The sequence below is a fragment of the Hyposmocoma kahamanoa genome, unplaced genomic scaffold, assembly GCF_003589595.1.
Source record: "Hyposmocoma kahamanoa isolate Upper Pololo Valley unplaced genomic scaffold, ASM358959v1 76, whole genome shotgun sequence".
Lineage (NCBI taxonomy): Eukaryota > Metazoa > Arthropoda > Insecta > Lepidoptera > Cosmopterigidae > Hyposmocoma > Hyposmocoma kahamanoa.
The window spans coordinates 13,440,367-13,458,497 of record NW_020653900.1 but is presented as its reverse complement, the minus strand read 5'-3'; the positions used below and the strand labels follow the sequence as shown (position 1 = coordinate 13,458,497).

The following is an 18,131-nucleotide window of genomic DNA, read 5'->3' as shown; positions in this document are numbered from 1 at the left end:
CCTGCTCTAGACACTTCTCCCATTGCATAATAAAAAAAAGTAATAGCAACTTCATATACTTCCAAGTCGACTGAAAGCGTCCGGTCTCAACCAAAAGCAAAGGGCAACTGAATGAAACCCGACGACAGCTGAAACACAAAGTCTGCCGAGGAACACAGAGCAAATAGAAGCACTGTACATGAAAACATTGGTACAAAAAACGCATTAGATAATTCTCACTTTCAAAAATTTGTTCAATTACATCACTTACCCAAATTTTATTAAAATCGGTTAACGAAAAGAGGGTGAAATCTAATAAAACGGATTCATCGCCTAATTTGCCACTCTTAGAGGTGGAATATTTTCTTTAAATATAAACGGGACCACTACTGAGGTACCTCCTACCTAACTAAAAAATAATCATCAATATCGCTTATTCATTAAATATTTCTCCAGTCAGACCGAAGGAATTTTCCTTTATGTTTGTTCGATCTTTATAACAATAATAATAACAAACTAGTGGAGTATTTTCTAAAAAAATATGAACATCGAGGTTATAAAAATGATATTCAATCAAATATTGCATATAAATTAATAAAAAAAATAAAAATTCTTTTAATTCAATTTTCCCGCAATTGTTTTTTATGATATATAGTGACGGAACAAACAAGTCGTGCGCCTGTGAAAGCCTATCCATTACAGTTGCAGTGTCACTCTGAGCTTTAAATCGCAAAGATCTAAGGGGCACTGCGTCAGCGCCCGTCACCCTGAGACACAACAAGTCCCACGTACCTGTTACTTCACCAGCACCTTCAAAAATGCTCGCATTACTGCTTGGCGGCAGAAATAGGTAAGGTAGCAGCAGGCAGTACTTCCGTGGACGAATTCTTTGACAAGGAGTTCTACTGCTATTAAAATTAGTCCATAATTTACCACGTACATATTTCACAATAGTGATGATCGTGTTCTGCCGACGGTACATCCCAGCGGCAGGGTGTGGTTGTTAAAATACAGTGTAGCCTAGTTTCTAAATACAGTGAATTCAGTTTTTACCACGTTTTCCTTCTTCAATAACATAATTACTAATTACCATATAGATGCTTGTGTATATAAACGTTTGCACACATATACTATAGCACCTAGGTACTAGAGTGACTAACATTGAGCAAAAGGGCAACGTCTTTTAAGTTTAATACGTCATATCTTACATATAATCTGTTTCAATCCATTAAATACAGTAAAAGTAAAAAAATCGGTTTGGTTAAAATTCTAAAGCAATCACTGAATAAATGGAATAAGTAGATAACACTCTCACGTATATTTTATAAAAATTTCCACTTGATATATCATCACTTTTAACAACAATATTCATTTGAATAACAACTTAAAATCGTATTTGAAAAATGTTCATCCAAACGCGAGGTTATTTGTGAGAAATTAAAACTGACATTTTCTTTTTTTTTAATGCAGATAAACTCAGTTTGCTATAATAATGATTTTATTACATTAGAGGAAAAGAATCGAGGCCGCAGAAGTTGGTCAAATTTAATAAAATGTTATTCATTTTGTATGAAAATATTTTTATTAAATTTTACCCACTTCTGTTGTCCCAATCTTTTTCTTATAATACAATAAAATGATCTTTACATTAAACTAAGAAGTGACGGGACGAACAAGTCGTGCGCCTGGTGGTAAGCGACACGCCTATTCGTAACAGTTGCAGTGCCATTCAGGGCTTTAAATCGCAAAGATCTTATGGACACTGCCACTGCGACCGTCACTCTGAGACATAGGTTGACAAGTCCCATGTGCCTGTAATTTCACCAGCACCCTTACCCTTCTAAACCGGAACACAGCAGTGCTCATATTACTGCTTGGCAGTACTTCCCTGGACAAACTCTTTCAGAAAGAGCTCTGCTGCTACCAAGTCTATCGGCATTGAAAAAAAAAATAGTCAATTTTATTCATTTTGTATGAAAAATATTTGTTTAAATTTGACCAACTTCAGCTGTACTAATTTTCTCGTTCCATACCATGAAATGATCCTTTCATGAAACTGAATCGTTCAGCACTAAAACAATTATGGACAACTCACGCTTAACTATTTATTATGCCAAAATTGTTTTCACAAGAAATTTTCCTAAGACAGTTTCCTTGTATCTTCTACGGTTTCGAGTTTCCAAAAAAAAAAAATTCTATGCCTAGATAATTAGTGATAATAATAATAATAATAAAATCTCTTTATTGCCTCCAATGTAAACAGAAGTTGTACCAAAAAAACAATAACAAATAAAACTGAAATGACAAATAAACTTATATTAAATGACGTAATAAACAGGAGGCAAAAGGAGGTGTCTCAGCTGGTGCTGCGCCTGTTGATGACAGTTGCAGCGCTGGTTTTCAGTCACCCCTTTCCCTTAGATGGAATGCGGGATAATAGTATCGAGGACAGGGCTATTATGTATCAATTTAAATCTAACATACTATTTATCTAAATACAAACATATATATGTACTTTCTTTGATATTAGTAATAAAATCAGTCAATAAATTTCATAAAAAATAAAGAAAATAAAGGAAAAACAAGCGAAATATAATGAAATCAGGTTAGGTAATCCTACGTGTGTGGGGGGGGGGGGGGGTCTGTATCTCTGTGTATGTAATCTAAGGGAAGAAATCCTTCAATGGCAACAACTTCTAGTAAGCGTGTTTCAGATTTTCTGCAGCAAACTGCTTCTTAATTAATGCTGTTTTATATTTATTTCTAAAAGTGTCCACAGTCATTTTATGCCTTAAAGGCGGGGGGAGGTCATTCCAAATTTTTGCTGAATTAAACCATTGCATTGCAGTGAAACCTCGTTTTAAAATTGAAGAGGTTATAAGGATTTAGGTTGGGAACAGGTAAAAAGATCAGAATTAGACGAGCAGCACCTGCTCGCTACAGCGATTGAGCACAGAATGACGACGGAACGAAACAAAACGAGAATGGCAAGCCAAAGGAATTAAAGAACGATTCAAATTTGAAAACAAGTGGCCAGGAACGAAGAAAAAGTAATAAAAATGCGAGATGACGATGGAAGCATCGTCACAAAATTAATCACATGTGACATTATTATACCAAGGATACGACATATTAAATATAGTATATAATTTGTATAAATATACAAAGTAATAGTTATTACCATGATGACCTTTTACCAAATAATTACATTAAATAAACAGAACCAAATTAATTCATTCAACAGATCATACATCATAATTGACTTACTGACATAATTTCATTACTTATGTACATATCATGCACATATAATTTAAATAAACAGTAGATATCCTATACTTCTACATTGCATCGTAAAATTATTTGTTACTGTAATATGCAAATAGACCTGCAATAAACATGCAAAATGTGAATAGAATGTTTTTTCGTTAATAAATGATTCATGTTTCATGTACGGAAAAAAATGTATGGAACGTATCGATCTGACTAATTTATTAATCGAACGGTTTATTCGATTAGTTTAATCGATTAGTTTAATCGATTATAGACGCTCGTGAAATAACGATTTAATTCGTATTTATTGTGAATTCAATTTCATGTGTCGGCAAGTGCGCGCATTCGAGGAGAACCGGTAGTAAGAGGAATGGCTGCGTAACTAAGTAGGTATTCCAAGGGCAAGCGGAGAGAGTGTCAGTAGTTTCAAACCACGTAGTTTCCGACAAACACCGCTCACGTTACTGGTACGATTTGTATCTGACTTGGAAATTAACGCATTCAAGCAAAAAACTATTCAATTAGAAACGTCCATTTCTTTAAAAAAATCTTCACTTTACTGACGGAACGAATAAATCGTGCACCTGGTGGTAAGCGACACCCCTGTCCATAGCAGTTGCAGTGCCATTTAGAGCTTTAAATCCTGAGACATAAGTTGACAAGTTCCATATGCCTGTAATTTCACCAGCTTTCTTGCCCTTCAACACCGAAACGCAATAATGCCCACTTTCCTGCTCAGCGGCAGAAATAGGTAAGGTGGCAGCACTTCCCTGGACAAACTCTTTCTCAAAGGAGCTCTGTTATGGACAGCGTGTCGCTTACCACCGTACACCTTAGTCTTCCTGGCCCTTGGTATCATAAAAAAGAAAAATCTATGTAGCTAGCAATTAGGCATCGAGTATATATATAACCAGAAATAGAGACGAAATAAAGACCATCCATCCCTGGCAACTCATCCGGCAAATGGGCCTTATGTCACTTTTAAATATCAACTCTCGTTTGCGCTGCAATCACAAATTAGAAAGCTGAAATAGTACAGCGCCAACAACTAACCTGTGTGTACGTCTTCGTATATTCCAAAAAATATTCTGTATTTATTGTAATAAAGATAAATATCTCTACTATAGTGGGCTGTTCCATTCGGTGGTGTAGGGAAAAACATCAAACATCTAATTACAAAACAAACGGAATCACATTTCATCGGTAATTAAATATGTAAGTTTTCACTTTTCGTCCATTACAACAAAGCTCAAGTTAAACTGGTCTACTGGAGTGAAACAATTGACTACACCCGTCATTTGTTTCGTATTCGGGTTGGCCAATCGGGACACGGTTGTCATGGTTATGCTATAGCACATTAAATAACATTTCGTCTCTATTTCTAGTTAGATACTCGATGCTAATTGACTGTCTAGGAAACTCAAGGGCCGGCAGTTACCTTGCCCAACGCATTAGCATAGTAATACAAAGGGGGAACGCTGCCAGCATCTTGGGCACCTTGCCGCGGGGACCCAATTTTAATCATATAAATTAAAAATCCTAGATTTACTTTCTAGGAGTTAAGCATTTATTGTCTTTTTTACCTTAACTGTGTATTATCTTAATTAAATACATTATTATATTAACTGTGCTAAAACAGAAACAAAATTTCAATGCTGCTAGGCCACCAATATAAAAAAAGACATAGAAACTTACCTGTGTCTCTGTCAAACTCAACGCCTGCGCCAATTGTTTTCTCTCAGCTCCGACAACGTAGTGGTTTTTCTCAAACGCGTGTTCCAGCTTGAGAAGTTGCGAGGGCGAGAACGCTGTTCGGATCCGCTTCGGTTTCCTGAAAGGCTGGAGAAGGAAACCTGGAATATCTGGACCTGGAAAGACAATGAAAGGCTTGTTTAGTTTATCGAGAAACAACTACGGCGCAAAATTACAGTCTCGCTGTCTCACAAAATTTGAAGAGTTAAAGAATTAATACACAATTGTAATTTTTAAGTTTATTAAATGTCAGAATGTTTGACCGTCATGATATTCATTTACTTTTATGAAATTACTCCACTAGTTTGTTATAATTATTAATACACCGGCTGGCGTCGAACCAACGGTTTCCAGCAAACACTATACCAACTTAGCCACGGAACGAACTAGCGGACCTTACGAACTTTTCTATGTGCTTATTGCAGATACTTATTTTTGGTTTTCAACAATATACAATTATTAAAGCGATATCTCTTTAAACAGCTGCTGGTAGTTGTTAAGTATACCTGGCTGAGTGAAGAAATAGATTTCTCACAGCCGCGCTACAGCAAAAATGTCGTTAAAAATCAAAAACAAACATCTGAAAGAACCACGTATCAAGTATCAAGTATCAAGAATTAAGCTTCATTCGCATCACGCATCTTTTCATTTGGTCAAGTATTGCTTTTTTGGCAGTAATTGTTTCGGACGGATGTCGGAGGGAGGTCGAGAGTAGAACCCCTGGTTCGGTCCGTAGCTCTGTTGGGAAAGCATTTACGAATCCAGCCAGATCGTAACAATTTTTCTGAGTGTTCGATCTTTATATTAATAATTATAACAAACTAGAGGAGTAATTTCACAAAAAATAAATGAATATCATGGTAGTAAAAATAGTAACTTTCAATATTACATAGATTTTAAGACTTTCGTGGTTATTCACTAAATGATTATCACTAGTATCAGGTTTCTTACCACGGTATGACTTTTTTTATTTTCCCGATATTTCGTTCTAGTTGACTAGAGAGGTAGTGACCCGTGACCATGGAGCGTGCAACCGTTCCGAAATATCGGGAAAATAAAAAGAAGTCATACCGTGGTAAGAAACCTGATACTAGTGATAATCATTTAACTTTCAATATTGACTTAAAAATAAGAATCAATATCGTTTCTTTAAATTTCTTGTCGCCTGATCCCTTTTATTACAAATAATATGCGTAATTTGAATTCATTCCAAGAATTCGCAGAAAGCGTGACGCTTCTCACATTTATATGGCGCGAACATGTATAGAGTGGAATTCCCTACTAACAGACTTAGGGTCATATTCTGCAACTCCACTCAATGCTTAAGTCAGGATTTGAGTATGGTTTAAAGCACTCGAAATCATACTCAAGTCCCTGCCATTAGGGTCGTATTTCCAATGCTTGTGTTTCCAGTGCAATCCTGGCTTGAGCATTGAGTAGAGTTCTGGAATACGACCCTTGATCCCTGAATGCTATAACTTGCAACTTTTTCAAGGCAAGAAGGAAAGTGAATAGGAATTATTTAGGTGTGCATGCGTCACTTTCCTCCGACGAGATGGAGGTCAAATGCACTCATTTTTTATAAAGAGGAAAGTTATTTCTAAAGAAAATTATTTATGTCGGACTTCTGGAAAATGAAACTATTTTTTCGCGTATATATCCTTTTTCCAAGAAACTAACGTTTCAGGATCTTTATTCTAACCAGGATCAAGTCCGAAACGTTCGTTTGTCTGAAAAAAACTAACACATTATTAGATTTAATTAATACAATAAGATTCTTGAGAATATATTACGTTTATCATTTCCTAAGTTTAAATCTTACATTAAAAGTAATGTAATTGAAATCTCCTATTACAAAATTGAAGAGTATGTGTTAGTTAAAGATGTATGGAAAGACAACAAGAGTCTAGATTCCACACAATTTTGATCCAAAGCATTTAAGTTTATTTGAAAAGAGCAATTCCTAAAGTTTCTTATTCGTTCTTCTCAAGAAAGTCAGCGTAGTGAACGAGCAGTAGCTTAAAATGTAACGTTTTCAAGTATAAACTTATTTTATCTATGGAATTAATGATTCTTTGACTTTGACTATATTTTCTTTGCATTACGCGATTACTTTTATGAGCCGATTTCAATGGTTCTGTTTTGTTACAAAGGGGGTAGGTACTTCAGCACCGATCCCATTCAAATTTGAAAAAAGAATATTCCACCTTTAAAGGTGGTAAACCAGGAGATAAATCGAGTTTATTGTATTTCACCCTCTTTCCGTAAACCGATTTCAATAAAACTTGGCAAATAGACGTAATTCCACGAACTTTTGTGGTCAGCTTTTTCTATAATTAAATGAGACCACTTGTGAGGTACTCTTTTTTCAACAAAAAAAGAATTATCAATATTGGTTCACAAATGGCGGTGTTATCGCGTAACATACATAGAAAAAAAACAAAGAGACGAATTGAGAACCTCCTCCTTTTTATGAAATCGGTTAAAAAATATATAATTATTTATTTCTGTTATTGTTAATAGAATTGCGAAACAACTTGACACAACAATAATTCTTTCTCATTATTATCATTTTTTGTCATCATTAACAAACAAATTATACGTCTTGCTGTTCGTAAATATGCAATTACATCTGGTTAATTAGCCTTCGTATTTGCCATAAATAATAGTGACATTTCAATTATTGGTTCTGCTGTCATTATTTAGGTTTTTTTTTTTGTTTTTTTTTAATATTGTGACTCGGCAAAATGACTGCACCGCGCCTGATGGAAAGTGCGAATACAGTCCAGAGATGAGAGTAACGGATGGAAAACACAAATATCTTCACTCCGTCACTATCATTTTGCCGGTCTGGCCAAATGCTTCTTCACACTACGTTTGAAGGACCGTTCAATTAATGTCATATGGGTTAAAAGAAGACGAGCATTTCTGGGGCCAGTGTATAATAAGTTGATGTAGATAGGTATGGTTCTGAAAAATTGGAACATTATTTTTTTTTAAACTGATTATTTACTTTAAATTTTGACGACCTCTGTGGTTGAGTGGCTTGCACACCTGTTTTCATGGTGTAGCCATCCCTGAGGTCCCGGGTTCGATCCCCGGCCGGGTCAACGTAAAAACTAAATTTTCTATTAATGTTTCATCACCATGATACTCATTTTTTTTTGTGAAATTATTCCACTAGTTTGTTATAACAATTAAACAAAGATCGAACACTTTTCGAAAATTCACTTCGATCCCCGTTGAATTCGAACCAACGTCTCCCAGCAAAACGTACCAGACGCTATGCCAACTAAGCCACGGAACGAACCAACGGAGCTCCCGAATTTTTCCATGTGTTTGCTGCACATTTTTGTTTTTAGTTTTTAAAGACTTTTTTGGCATAGCGCCATCTATGACAAATCTATTTATAAGTTTTTCTTCATTCAGCAAGCTACTTTTACAGCTACCAGCCGCTGACTAGAGATGTCATTTTAATAATTTCTATTAAGTTTTATTTAAAGTCAGAAAGTCACCATGATATTCAATAATTTTATAGTGAAATTACTCCACTAGTTTATAATTTTCTATATTTTCTCGGGTCTGGGTGTTTGTGGTACCGTCGTTGTTTCCGATTTCATAACACAACTGCTTTAGTTACTTACTGTGAAATTTTAATTCACCATAAGTGTTTCGGTGAAGAAAAATATCGTGAGTATACCTAAGAAGTTAACAATTCGCATACAGCCCGCGTGAGAACTACAGCCTAAATCCTCATCATGAGAGAAGGCCTGTACCTATCAACAAAATGTTGAAAACGAGAAACCTTATAAACAAAATAACGTATGCGAAACTATTATCGATTAACGATCAATGTAAAATGCAAATGTGTTGTAACAATTAAAAATAGAAAAACGCTACCACTAGCTAATCAATCCAAGCAAATTAAGTTGGTTATAATTACCATGTTACAATGTATATTCTAGTAAAAATATAACATCGTAATCAAGAGATATCGTAATATTGATATATGTTTAAAAATCAATTTATTATTTGCGTTTATCGACATTCCATTTTTAATTTCTGACCGTATCCGTTTCCTTAAAGGTCTATAAGGTCACGCATTGCTAGCTTTTGAAGCCGTGTTCCGTGCGTCTGACAACAGGAACATGTGTAATTTCTTTTTCAAATATTGGATTTCCGTGCATCGTGCTTAATTTTATTGTATGACAATTATTTTATTTTATTGCTTTTGTTTTTATATATAATTGTAATTTGTATTTAATATGGGTATAGGTATACCTGTCAGTAAAGAATTATTATTATTATTAAATCCTCGTAGTAGTAGTAGTAGTCAAATTAATATAAAAATACTAATATTAATATAATAATAAAAATTAATTCGTTTAAAAATTGCAACTACTAAAACCCGCCATTTTTTTAGTAATAAAATTTTTCTTCTTTTTTTTGGTACTGTTCTTTCCCATTATGGAAAAGGCAAAGTCACTTGTACGCCATACAGCCAAGACTGAGAGTAATATCTCTGTCAGGCATAGATTTAGTATAAATCTATGGATATACTAAATCTATGCTGTCAGGTTACATTACATTGGGACAGGCTATGACATCTTAGCCGTACTGCTAGAGCTTACATTTTAATTTTTCTTCAATAGTTAATTAAATTTTCTGACATTTTTTCACAGGAAATAGTTATGTATTTACGGTGGCCATTTTGAAACCTTAAATCTTCGTACTTAACAAATGAAGTCATGTATATTATACGTGTTTTAATATGATACCAATTAGTGACCCATGTTGCGTTTTTTTTTGCTGAATAAATAAATTGCTACATTGGCGAGTTGCCTTTTACGAAACATGTTTTTATTTCTTTATTTTTATTTTTATTTCAATTTATATATACAATTATAACAATTGAAAAAAAAAACTGTTTTCCTTTTCTTTTATTTATAAAATCTTCTTTCTAAATACTCTGTTCAGTTGTCATTAGAATGCTGATTTACTGATGTTTTCTCTTTTGTATTGTTTTAAAATAGTGTTTTAATATGTTTTCTACAATCTGTACCATTACAATAAAAATATCCATAAATTTAAACATGACCGGAATCGTTAATTTAAAATAATAGCTGTAGAAAAAAGTAACAGTCTCAGCTATTCGCAGTTGGTGACGTTTTAAAATTAAATTTTAATTCAAAACGTACTAAATTAAACACATATTCCATATTAACGGTTAAAGAAAGAATCATGCTAAAATAATTTAATAAAATAAAAAATATTTTTAACACTGGCTGTCAAATCCAACAGTCTCTTAGAAGCGTTATTTTAAAATTCGAATTTCGCACGCACTGTCTTTGCAGCGGCGTATACTATTAAAATTAAATTAAACAAAGATTACTGCTAATCGGTCTGAGAGCCGCAGGAGAGTAATCTATCAACCACTTACGTTAGGCCACTAGTGACGGGTCTATGTAACCTATTATTTAATAGCATTACTTATTATATGATTAATCGTTTCTTATCCACTCCCAGGCTTCTGCTTTAAGTATGATTTATATAATTAACTAACGATTTTGAATTTAAATAATAAATCTTAAGGCAAAATCTTAGACCAGCACATATAACGTCTAAAACAACTTGTTAATAAAATGCATAGTAATTCAGTTACAAAATAATAACCAAATACAAAACCTAGTATGATCACGTTATTTATTACCTAGTATGTAGGTACCAAGCTACCTGTCAGTCACTATTCCCATCCCTACTTTAAACTAAGAAATATGAAGTAATGAAAGACCACAAATTACATACGAGCGAGCGTTTCTGCCTTATAAATTGTAGCCCTGCGTTGAAAAGTGACGTTTATAGCGAGTACTGACGAAGGATACGGCTCTTTGATTCCTGTTATTTCTCTTCTTTCAAAATAAATACGACGTATCTGCTTTTTGTGAGGATTACTATGTTTAATGCCTCGTTTGTAGTTTTTGTTTATTTTGACAATACTTTTAGTGCGTAAATATTACTGTAGTTTTCCGTATCTCAACAATACTGGCCTCTTTGTACTTTCAAGATATTGGCGCCTAAAGCCTTCTCTTTTAGTGTCAATTACGCTGATTTTGCATAAGAATCGATACTACCTCAGCTCGAATTAAAATTCTTCCCGTGCTGAATCGGTTGTAGGGTGGAGCGGCAGGCACACGGCATACATACATATACTATACGTATATTTTATTTAGTTCAGTTGATATAAAAAAATAGTCATGAATACGGCAGTTTTCTTGTAAAATTTCGAGGTAAATTTGTGTTTTTTTTTTGTATCGTGTAAATTTTTAGTCGTGCTTTGATTTAAACTTCCTCGATTTTCACATATTATTTGATTTTCAATTCGGGATTTAATCACGTATAAAACATATTTTAATCGAAGGGACCGATATATATTATACGTGATCAAGTCCCGAATAAAAAATCAAGTAATTTTAGAAGTCGTGTTTTCAACTATATACTAATCAGTGTAGGTATATCTCAAATTTTACTGTATTTTTTCCAGTGTTAACTCAATACTGTTACTGCTATACGGAATCAATTAAAGCTATTTGAGGTTGTATCAAGTCTTAACAATAAAACTGAAACTAAATAAAATATTAAAAAAAACTATTTTTTTTTTTATAGTTGATTGTGAGCGTTATTATTATGTTATTATTATTATTTGTACATGGCAAAATTAAGCTAATAGACACGCTAGAATTGTTGTTTCGTAAGTAACAGCCTCTGAAATCAATAATAATGGCTAACATCATTAAACAATTCCGCGAATAATGTACGAATAAAGAATTTACATTTTTGGCGCGACTATTACCATGGGTTATACACACGCACTGGCCTCGTAGCGACGTCATGACATTTTGCTAATGACATTATAATTGCGAAACCGACCAATTCCGCTAGGACTTGCATTGCATACTTCGCAAGTTTGCCTAAAGCCCTTTTTAAAGCAGCCGGTTTAGTGCTGTAATATTTTAAACGATATCAATTACGCCCAACGTCATTGTATGCGGGACATTATAGAGATATTATCTTTTTTAACATACAGAAAGTTTTAATGAGAGCCCGTTTAGTATGAGATAAAACTGTCATAAAGCTGACATTTTGCCAGCAGTGCGTAGTTTGTGAAATTAAAAAACTAATATTGTCATTTTATCATATGAATTTTGCGATTTTATACATGCCTAATTATTAAATCATTTTATTTTTATTTTTTTTTAATCAATGGGTAATGTTTTGTAACTTCTCATGATGACTAGTGAGACGAAAAACAATAAGTGTAATATCAAGTGTGAAAAATTCAAAATATGTAATTTACATATACAGGGTGATTATTTTAAATATTAACAACCACTCAGGACTGTATTACTAATAACATAAACAACAAATTTTGTCCATGACTTTTTACAAAACATAATAAACTTTAAAATTTTTTCTGTACTATCTGACACTTTCTAGATGTGTATTTGGTAGCAAGGTACTAAGTTCTAACGTGCTAGCGTCCTCCGCGACGACTCCCACCAATGTCCTGCACAGAATTATTACCGTTTAGAGCGATCTATTTAAATATATTTATTTTTGTATGAAAGTAAAACCAACAAAAGTTATTGTTTATGATGTCTGTTATATAGTCCTGTGAGGTTGTTAGTATCATTCAAACAACATTTTAGCCAATCGTCGCTTACAGTCAACTAAGACAAATTTCGACTAAGCAAAGATGGCGAGCTAAGTTAGTTTTTCAAACGCCAAACAAACAAAACAAAATGACCTCTGACTAAGTTTAGGCAAGGAATAAAATTAAACTTTGAGTTTATTTAGTAAATTTTCTTCCAGTCAGTAACAGTAGAGCTCTGCCTTGTAATAGAGTTGGTCCAAGGAAGTGCTGCCATCTTACCTATTTCTGCCGATAAGCAATAATGTAAGTAATACTGTGTTACTTCAAAACGAAGGGTAAGGGTGCTGGTGAAATTACAGGCACATGGCACTTGTCAACTTATGTCTCAGAGTGACGGGCGCATTGGCAATACCCTTAAATCTTTGCGATTTAAAGCACAGTTGCAGTGCCAACTGTTATGGATACCACCCACGCGTGTCGCTTACCACCAGGCGCACGACTCGTTCGTCCCATCACTTGGTATTATAAATAACAAATCAAAATTCGTTTTATAAATCTCAGTCTTAGAAATTACGCAACAATAGACATAAATTTTCCAAATTACAAGATAATCGCAGTAACTATTTACAAGGTGACACAAATCAATTTCCACGTCATTTCACCATCGTCATCATTAAACCGTAATAGCTAACTGTTGATATTAAACTAGAGTAAATTAACCATTCCGCATTATACCTCACTGATATTTACGTGGAATTAAATCAATGAAGGAATAATATTGCTGTTAATTGTATACGGGTTACATAAGTAGACTTTTTAATAGTGTTTATGTTAAGGAAATAATAATTATTAACCACACTTATTTATAGCTATGTTAGTTTTGTATTCTAGTCTTAACTAAAACATTCACTCGCCGCTCTGCGATGCCATTATAAATCGCAGAGCAGTGATTGATGTAAGGGCAGTCAAGCCTGTTGGAAATCAATTTTAAGATACTGTTGGTGCTGCCCCTCACCCTGCTCACTAGTGAGGAACAACTTTTACATATTGTTGCGTAAAAACAATCAACGCGTGCCGACGCGAGCATCCCCGACGCACTGCAGTGTCGAGGCAGACCCAACAATACCCAGAAAGCATTGTTGTACTGTATTCGGAGGGCAATGTAAGCTACATTAAGCTATATTTTACATACAATGATGTAAAAAGATGTACAGTAGACCCTGGAAAGTGTGATTTTAACCTCATTAAACCTGCAAGCAATCGTGTTCGCTCGTCGCGATAATGTCGGTCGATGAGGTCGGCCGCAGTTATGTATCCTATATATTTAAATTGATATACCCTTTGCAAGGGTACACCATTCAACTTGACCGGTGGTACGTTATTAGGAATTTTACCGCCGGCCTCAAAGACCATAACCTCGCTCTTCTTGATATTGTACAACAAACCATGTCCTTCGCATATTCCTCGCACACACTGACCAGTTTTTTCAAACCGCAGATGGACGCACTTAGCAACACCATATCGTCCACGTAGCTGATATTGATATTATTATAGAAATGAAGGGTCTTTTCAGTTTTGTTATCTTTTTTTTATTTGATTGATATGACTTTTTAGGCCTACTTAAGCGCCGCGCAAACTTGTGTTATGATACAAGGAACCGGCAACTAGAAGAAAATGTTCTATTTTCATACAAATTACGGTTGTGGCAACGGGCGACAGTGTCCGACTGCCACAATCGGCGACCGTGTGCGAATTTAAAAACCTTTAAAAACGCGAGCTTTACACCTCTAGCGTCTCTATCATCACAGTCGTCATTTTCTGGCTGTTTTTTTTGACAGCCCTAATTTACAAAACCTAGTCAAATGTTCTATATTTAAAATACTTATCGTAATCGTCATAACGACTGTTTAATTGCATAGTGTTGTTCTGTCATCGCAAATGTCGATTTCGCGTGACACAGCTCGATGCAAAAAGCTAGTCTAGGTACGCATTTATGAACGTAATGAGTTTCACACTTGGTGTAAGTCGTTAGTAATGACGGTTAGTGATCGCATTTCATGGTTATTGTGGCTTTTGTTGTTATAAAAGCGGCTTAATAAGAAATGATAATTAGTCTTTATAGTCGAGTTTTTACTGGAAGTCTTTTTATTGCTCGAAATCACTTTTAAAAATTATGCTTTTTTAAATTTTGTTAAGCACTCGGTGTTCTGTGGACATAGAAATAATTTTCTTATATCTGTCATCTGCTCACTGTCATATTCGTATTTTAACCGATTTCAAAAAAGGAGGAAGTTCTTAATTCGACTGTTTTTTGTGTGCGATTACTCCGGCACTATTTGTGAACCGATTTTGATGATTCTTTTTTTTGTTGGAAAGAGGGTACCTCAGTATTGATCCCATTGAGAAAAAAATATACAGTCCACTTCTAAAGGTGGCAAACTAGGGGATGATTCCGGTTTCGCTCACTTTCAGATAACCGATTTCAATAAAACTTGGCAAACAGATGTAATTCCGTGCACTTCTTAGGTCGTTTTTTTTAGTACTCGGTACTGAGATTATGTCGTAACTACTTACGACATATGAACTTTTAAAAGCGAACACTGTTCTTTAATTGTCGTATGTAAATTAAACTCGTTAACAAATTGAGTTTTACACGAGCTGCAGATGTAAAATGATAAAACATAAATACAATGCCCCGTAAAATATGTCGGTCAAAACCAAAGAAAATAAATAACAATACTAGGGAATTGCCTAATACACCAGGTTATTGGCGATATTATTTTAACATAAAAATACACATAAAAACAAATGGGCAAACTATATCTGCTACTACAATAATAATAATAATAGTTTATTTTTCTATCTGCCTTTTTTCGTCGACTCATATAGATAACCTTACTCATTGGGTGTCAGCTTAACCATAAAATTGTTTACGACTCTGTAAATAACAATCGATAATGCCACTGACACTATGATATTGGTGAACTTATGTCTCAACACTAACCTGTATGCTTTAAAAAAAATGTAATTAAAAAAATAGTAATTACTAAATGGCATTATAAAAATTTTATCTAGGTATTTCTATTTCTGCCGCCGAACAGTAATGTGAGCATGCTACGGGTGCAGTGGCAGTACGCCTTAGGTCTTTGCCATTTAAAGCTCTAAGTGGCACTACAACTGCTATGGACAGGCGTGTCGCTTAACACCAGGCGTACGACTAGTTCGCCTCGTCATTTGGTATCAAATAAAATATTTATACCTTTTTGTTTTGTCTCTACTCGATTTAATATTTCGAACACATTAAAATCAAATCTTATATTTCGATTACAATACATGACTAAAAAAGAAAAAAGGCGCAAATCCACATACATTGCTATAACGCTACCAACTTAACCCCAAATTACTAACAAACTCAATCAACTCTTTTCCTCCAACTCTCAATAAAGTTCGTTTCAAAATAATTAATAAAAAACCACGCGTCTTTTAAAACGAGATTGAGTTATCATCAATAAAAGTTATAAGATTGACCGTAACATCTTATTCGATTCACACAATATAATCGCGAATACCATTTCATTTATATGAATTATTTGAATGTTGGCTCTACTGGCGTTTCGAATTTGAAGTGTCGTTTTTCTCAGCCTTGTTATAAATAAAAAAATGAGTTTATGTTTTACACAGAAATTTAACTGACACGCTTTTTACCACGTTTAACTTTCAGTAGGTAGATAAAACTACGGATTACTATGCTGGCTTATACCTTTTGCTTCTTTAGTTGTTTACGTGTGTCTACGCTACACGCTGTATTTGACTTTAAACATGTCATAAGTTGTAGTGTTCTAATGTTCACAATTCATAGGCAAGACAAAACAAAAGTATTCTGCTTCCATTCCAGCAGTTTCATCGTATCTCATAGCCATCTAATCGACAAACAAAGACCACTTCACCACCCAATAATTAATCTTAATCTAAACCCACCACTCAAGTATCTCTCAACATTGTAAATCATTTCGTCTAACTACCGATTCCATCTAGCCAACATTACAAAATAACCAGTCCTACCAACATAACAAGCATTATAAATGGTCGCCTCTAAAACTCTAATCGTCCCACTCGCCCAGCAACAAAGTACTCTCAAATTACATCCAATTATAAGCCATTCAATCCTTTTAGAAGAATATTGTTAAAAAACACGCCAACAATCGTGGTAATTAAGAAAAAAGGCGCGTAACGAAAGATGTGACGTGCAGTGCTACCAACGTTAACGAGGCATGCGGTAGTGATGTGCCACCTTCACACAGCAGTTATCGATAAATAGGGCAATCACACATATCGTTAATCATGACGCCAGGCGCGCCAACGCCACCGCATTGTGCCTGTAAAAGGCGAGAATTGGCACACATTGCGGACAATTTAATGAGCATTCGAGGTTTCTCATAGATATGATAATTTAATGTGGCCATAAAGATTGGATATTACAAATCAGTGTCACGTATACGAGACACTCATGTCACATATTGCATTTAATGACTTACAACTTGTCATTGAAACTAAAGCTTTAGTACGATCAAAATATGTTTACCTTCCTACGCAATATAAGCTTACAACAACGCTAACAAACTAAAAGTTTTTTTTTATATTACAAACATTGTAAGAAAAAGCAGTAAAAAAATCGACTATAACTCGACGGCACTAGGAAACAATCAAATTTCGAATACAATGGCGTCGGTTGATAATCGCGGGCGTTCCGTCCCAACAAACGGTCCTTTGTCACAAATTTTTAATTTTATTTTTTCGAGTGACGATTTTGACGCTTTGGAAAATAGAGTGTTAAGCCGGTTTAATTAAAAAAGGTCTTAGTTAATAAAAATAATTTTTATTGTAGCATATATCTGTTGCAGAATAATATTTTCTTTATAAACGAGGGGAGAACTTTTTGTTGATATGGATAATGGAGTTAATATTGGAGGGACGATATTGCTACCGGTTTATTTGGAACGGTAGTTATTATATGGCCGAGTGATAGTGGGGTAAAAAGATGATAATTGATAAATTGGCAAAGGGTGAATGGTTACAATAATTATGTTACATACATACAATAACACGGAAGCGTAATAGAAAAGGTTAAATGTAGATATACAAAATACATTGTTGAGAGAAGCGGTTAGTATCTCTAATTCCTCTTTTTTTTAATTTCTAACAGTCTTTTGTTTATTTATTTAGTAGCAGTAGAACTCCTGCCGCCAAGCGGTAAAGTGAGATTACTGCGTTCCAATTTTGAAGGATAAGGGTGCTGGTAAAATTACAGGCACATGGGACTTGTCAACTTATGTCTCAGAGTGACGGGCGCAGTGGGAGTGCCCCTTAGATCTTTGCGATTTGAAGCTGAGTGTTAGTGCAACTGTTGTGGACAGGCGTGTCGCTATCCACCAGGCGCAGGACTTGTTCGTCCCGTCACTTGGTAACATAAAAAAAAATG

At 34.5% G+C, this 18,131-nt stretch overlaps 1 protein-coding gene across 1 annotated transcript in view; it reads right to left on the bottom strand.

The window, feature by feature from the left end:
- The window catches only part of LOC113232486 (homeotic protein empty spiracles-like), a 66,152-nt gene that overhangs the window by 35,771 nt on the left and 12,250 nt on the right, over positions 1-18,131 (bottom strand). Inside the window, exon 2 of the mRNA XM_026467230.1 lies at positions 4,945-5,117. Within this exon, the coding sequence (XP_026323015.1) occupies positions 4,945-5,117 (173 nt within the window). The remainder of the gene's footprint in view (positions 1-4,944; positions 5,118-18,131) is intronic.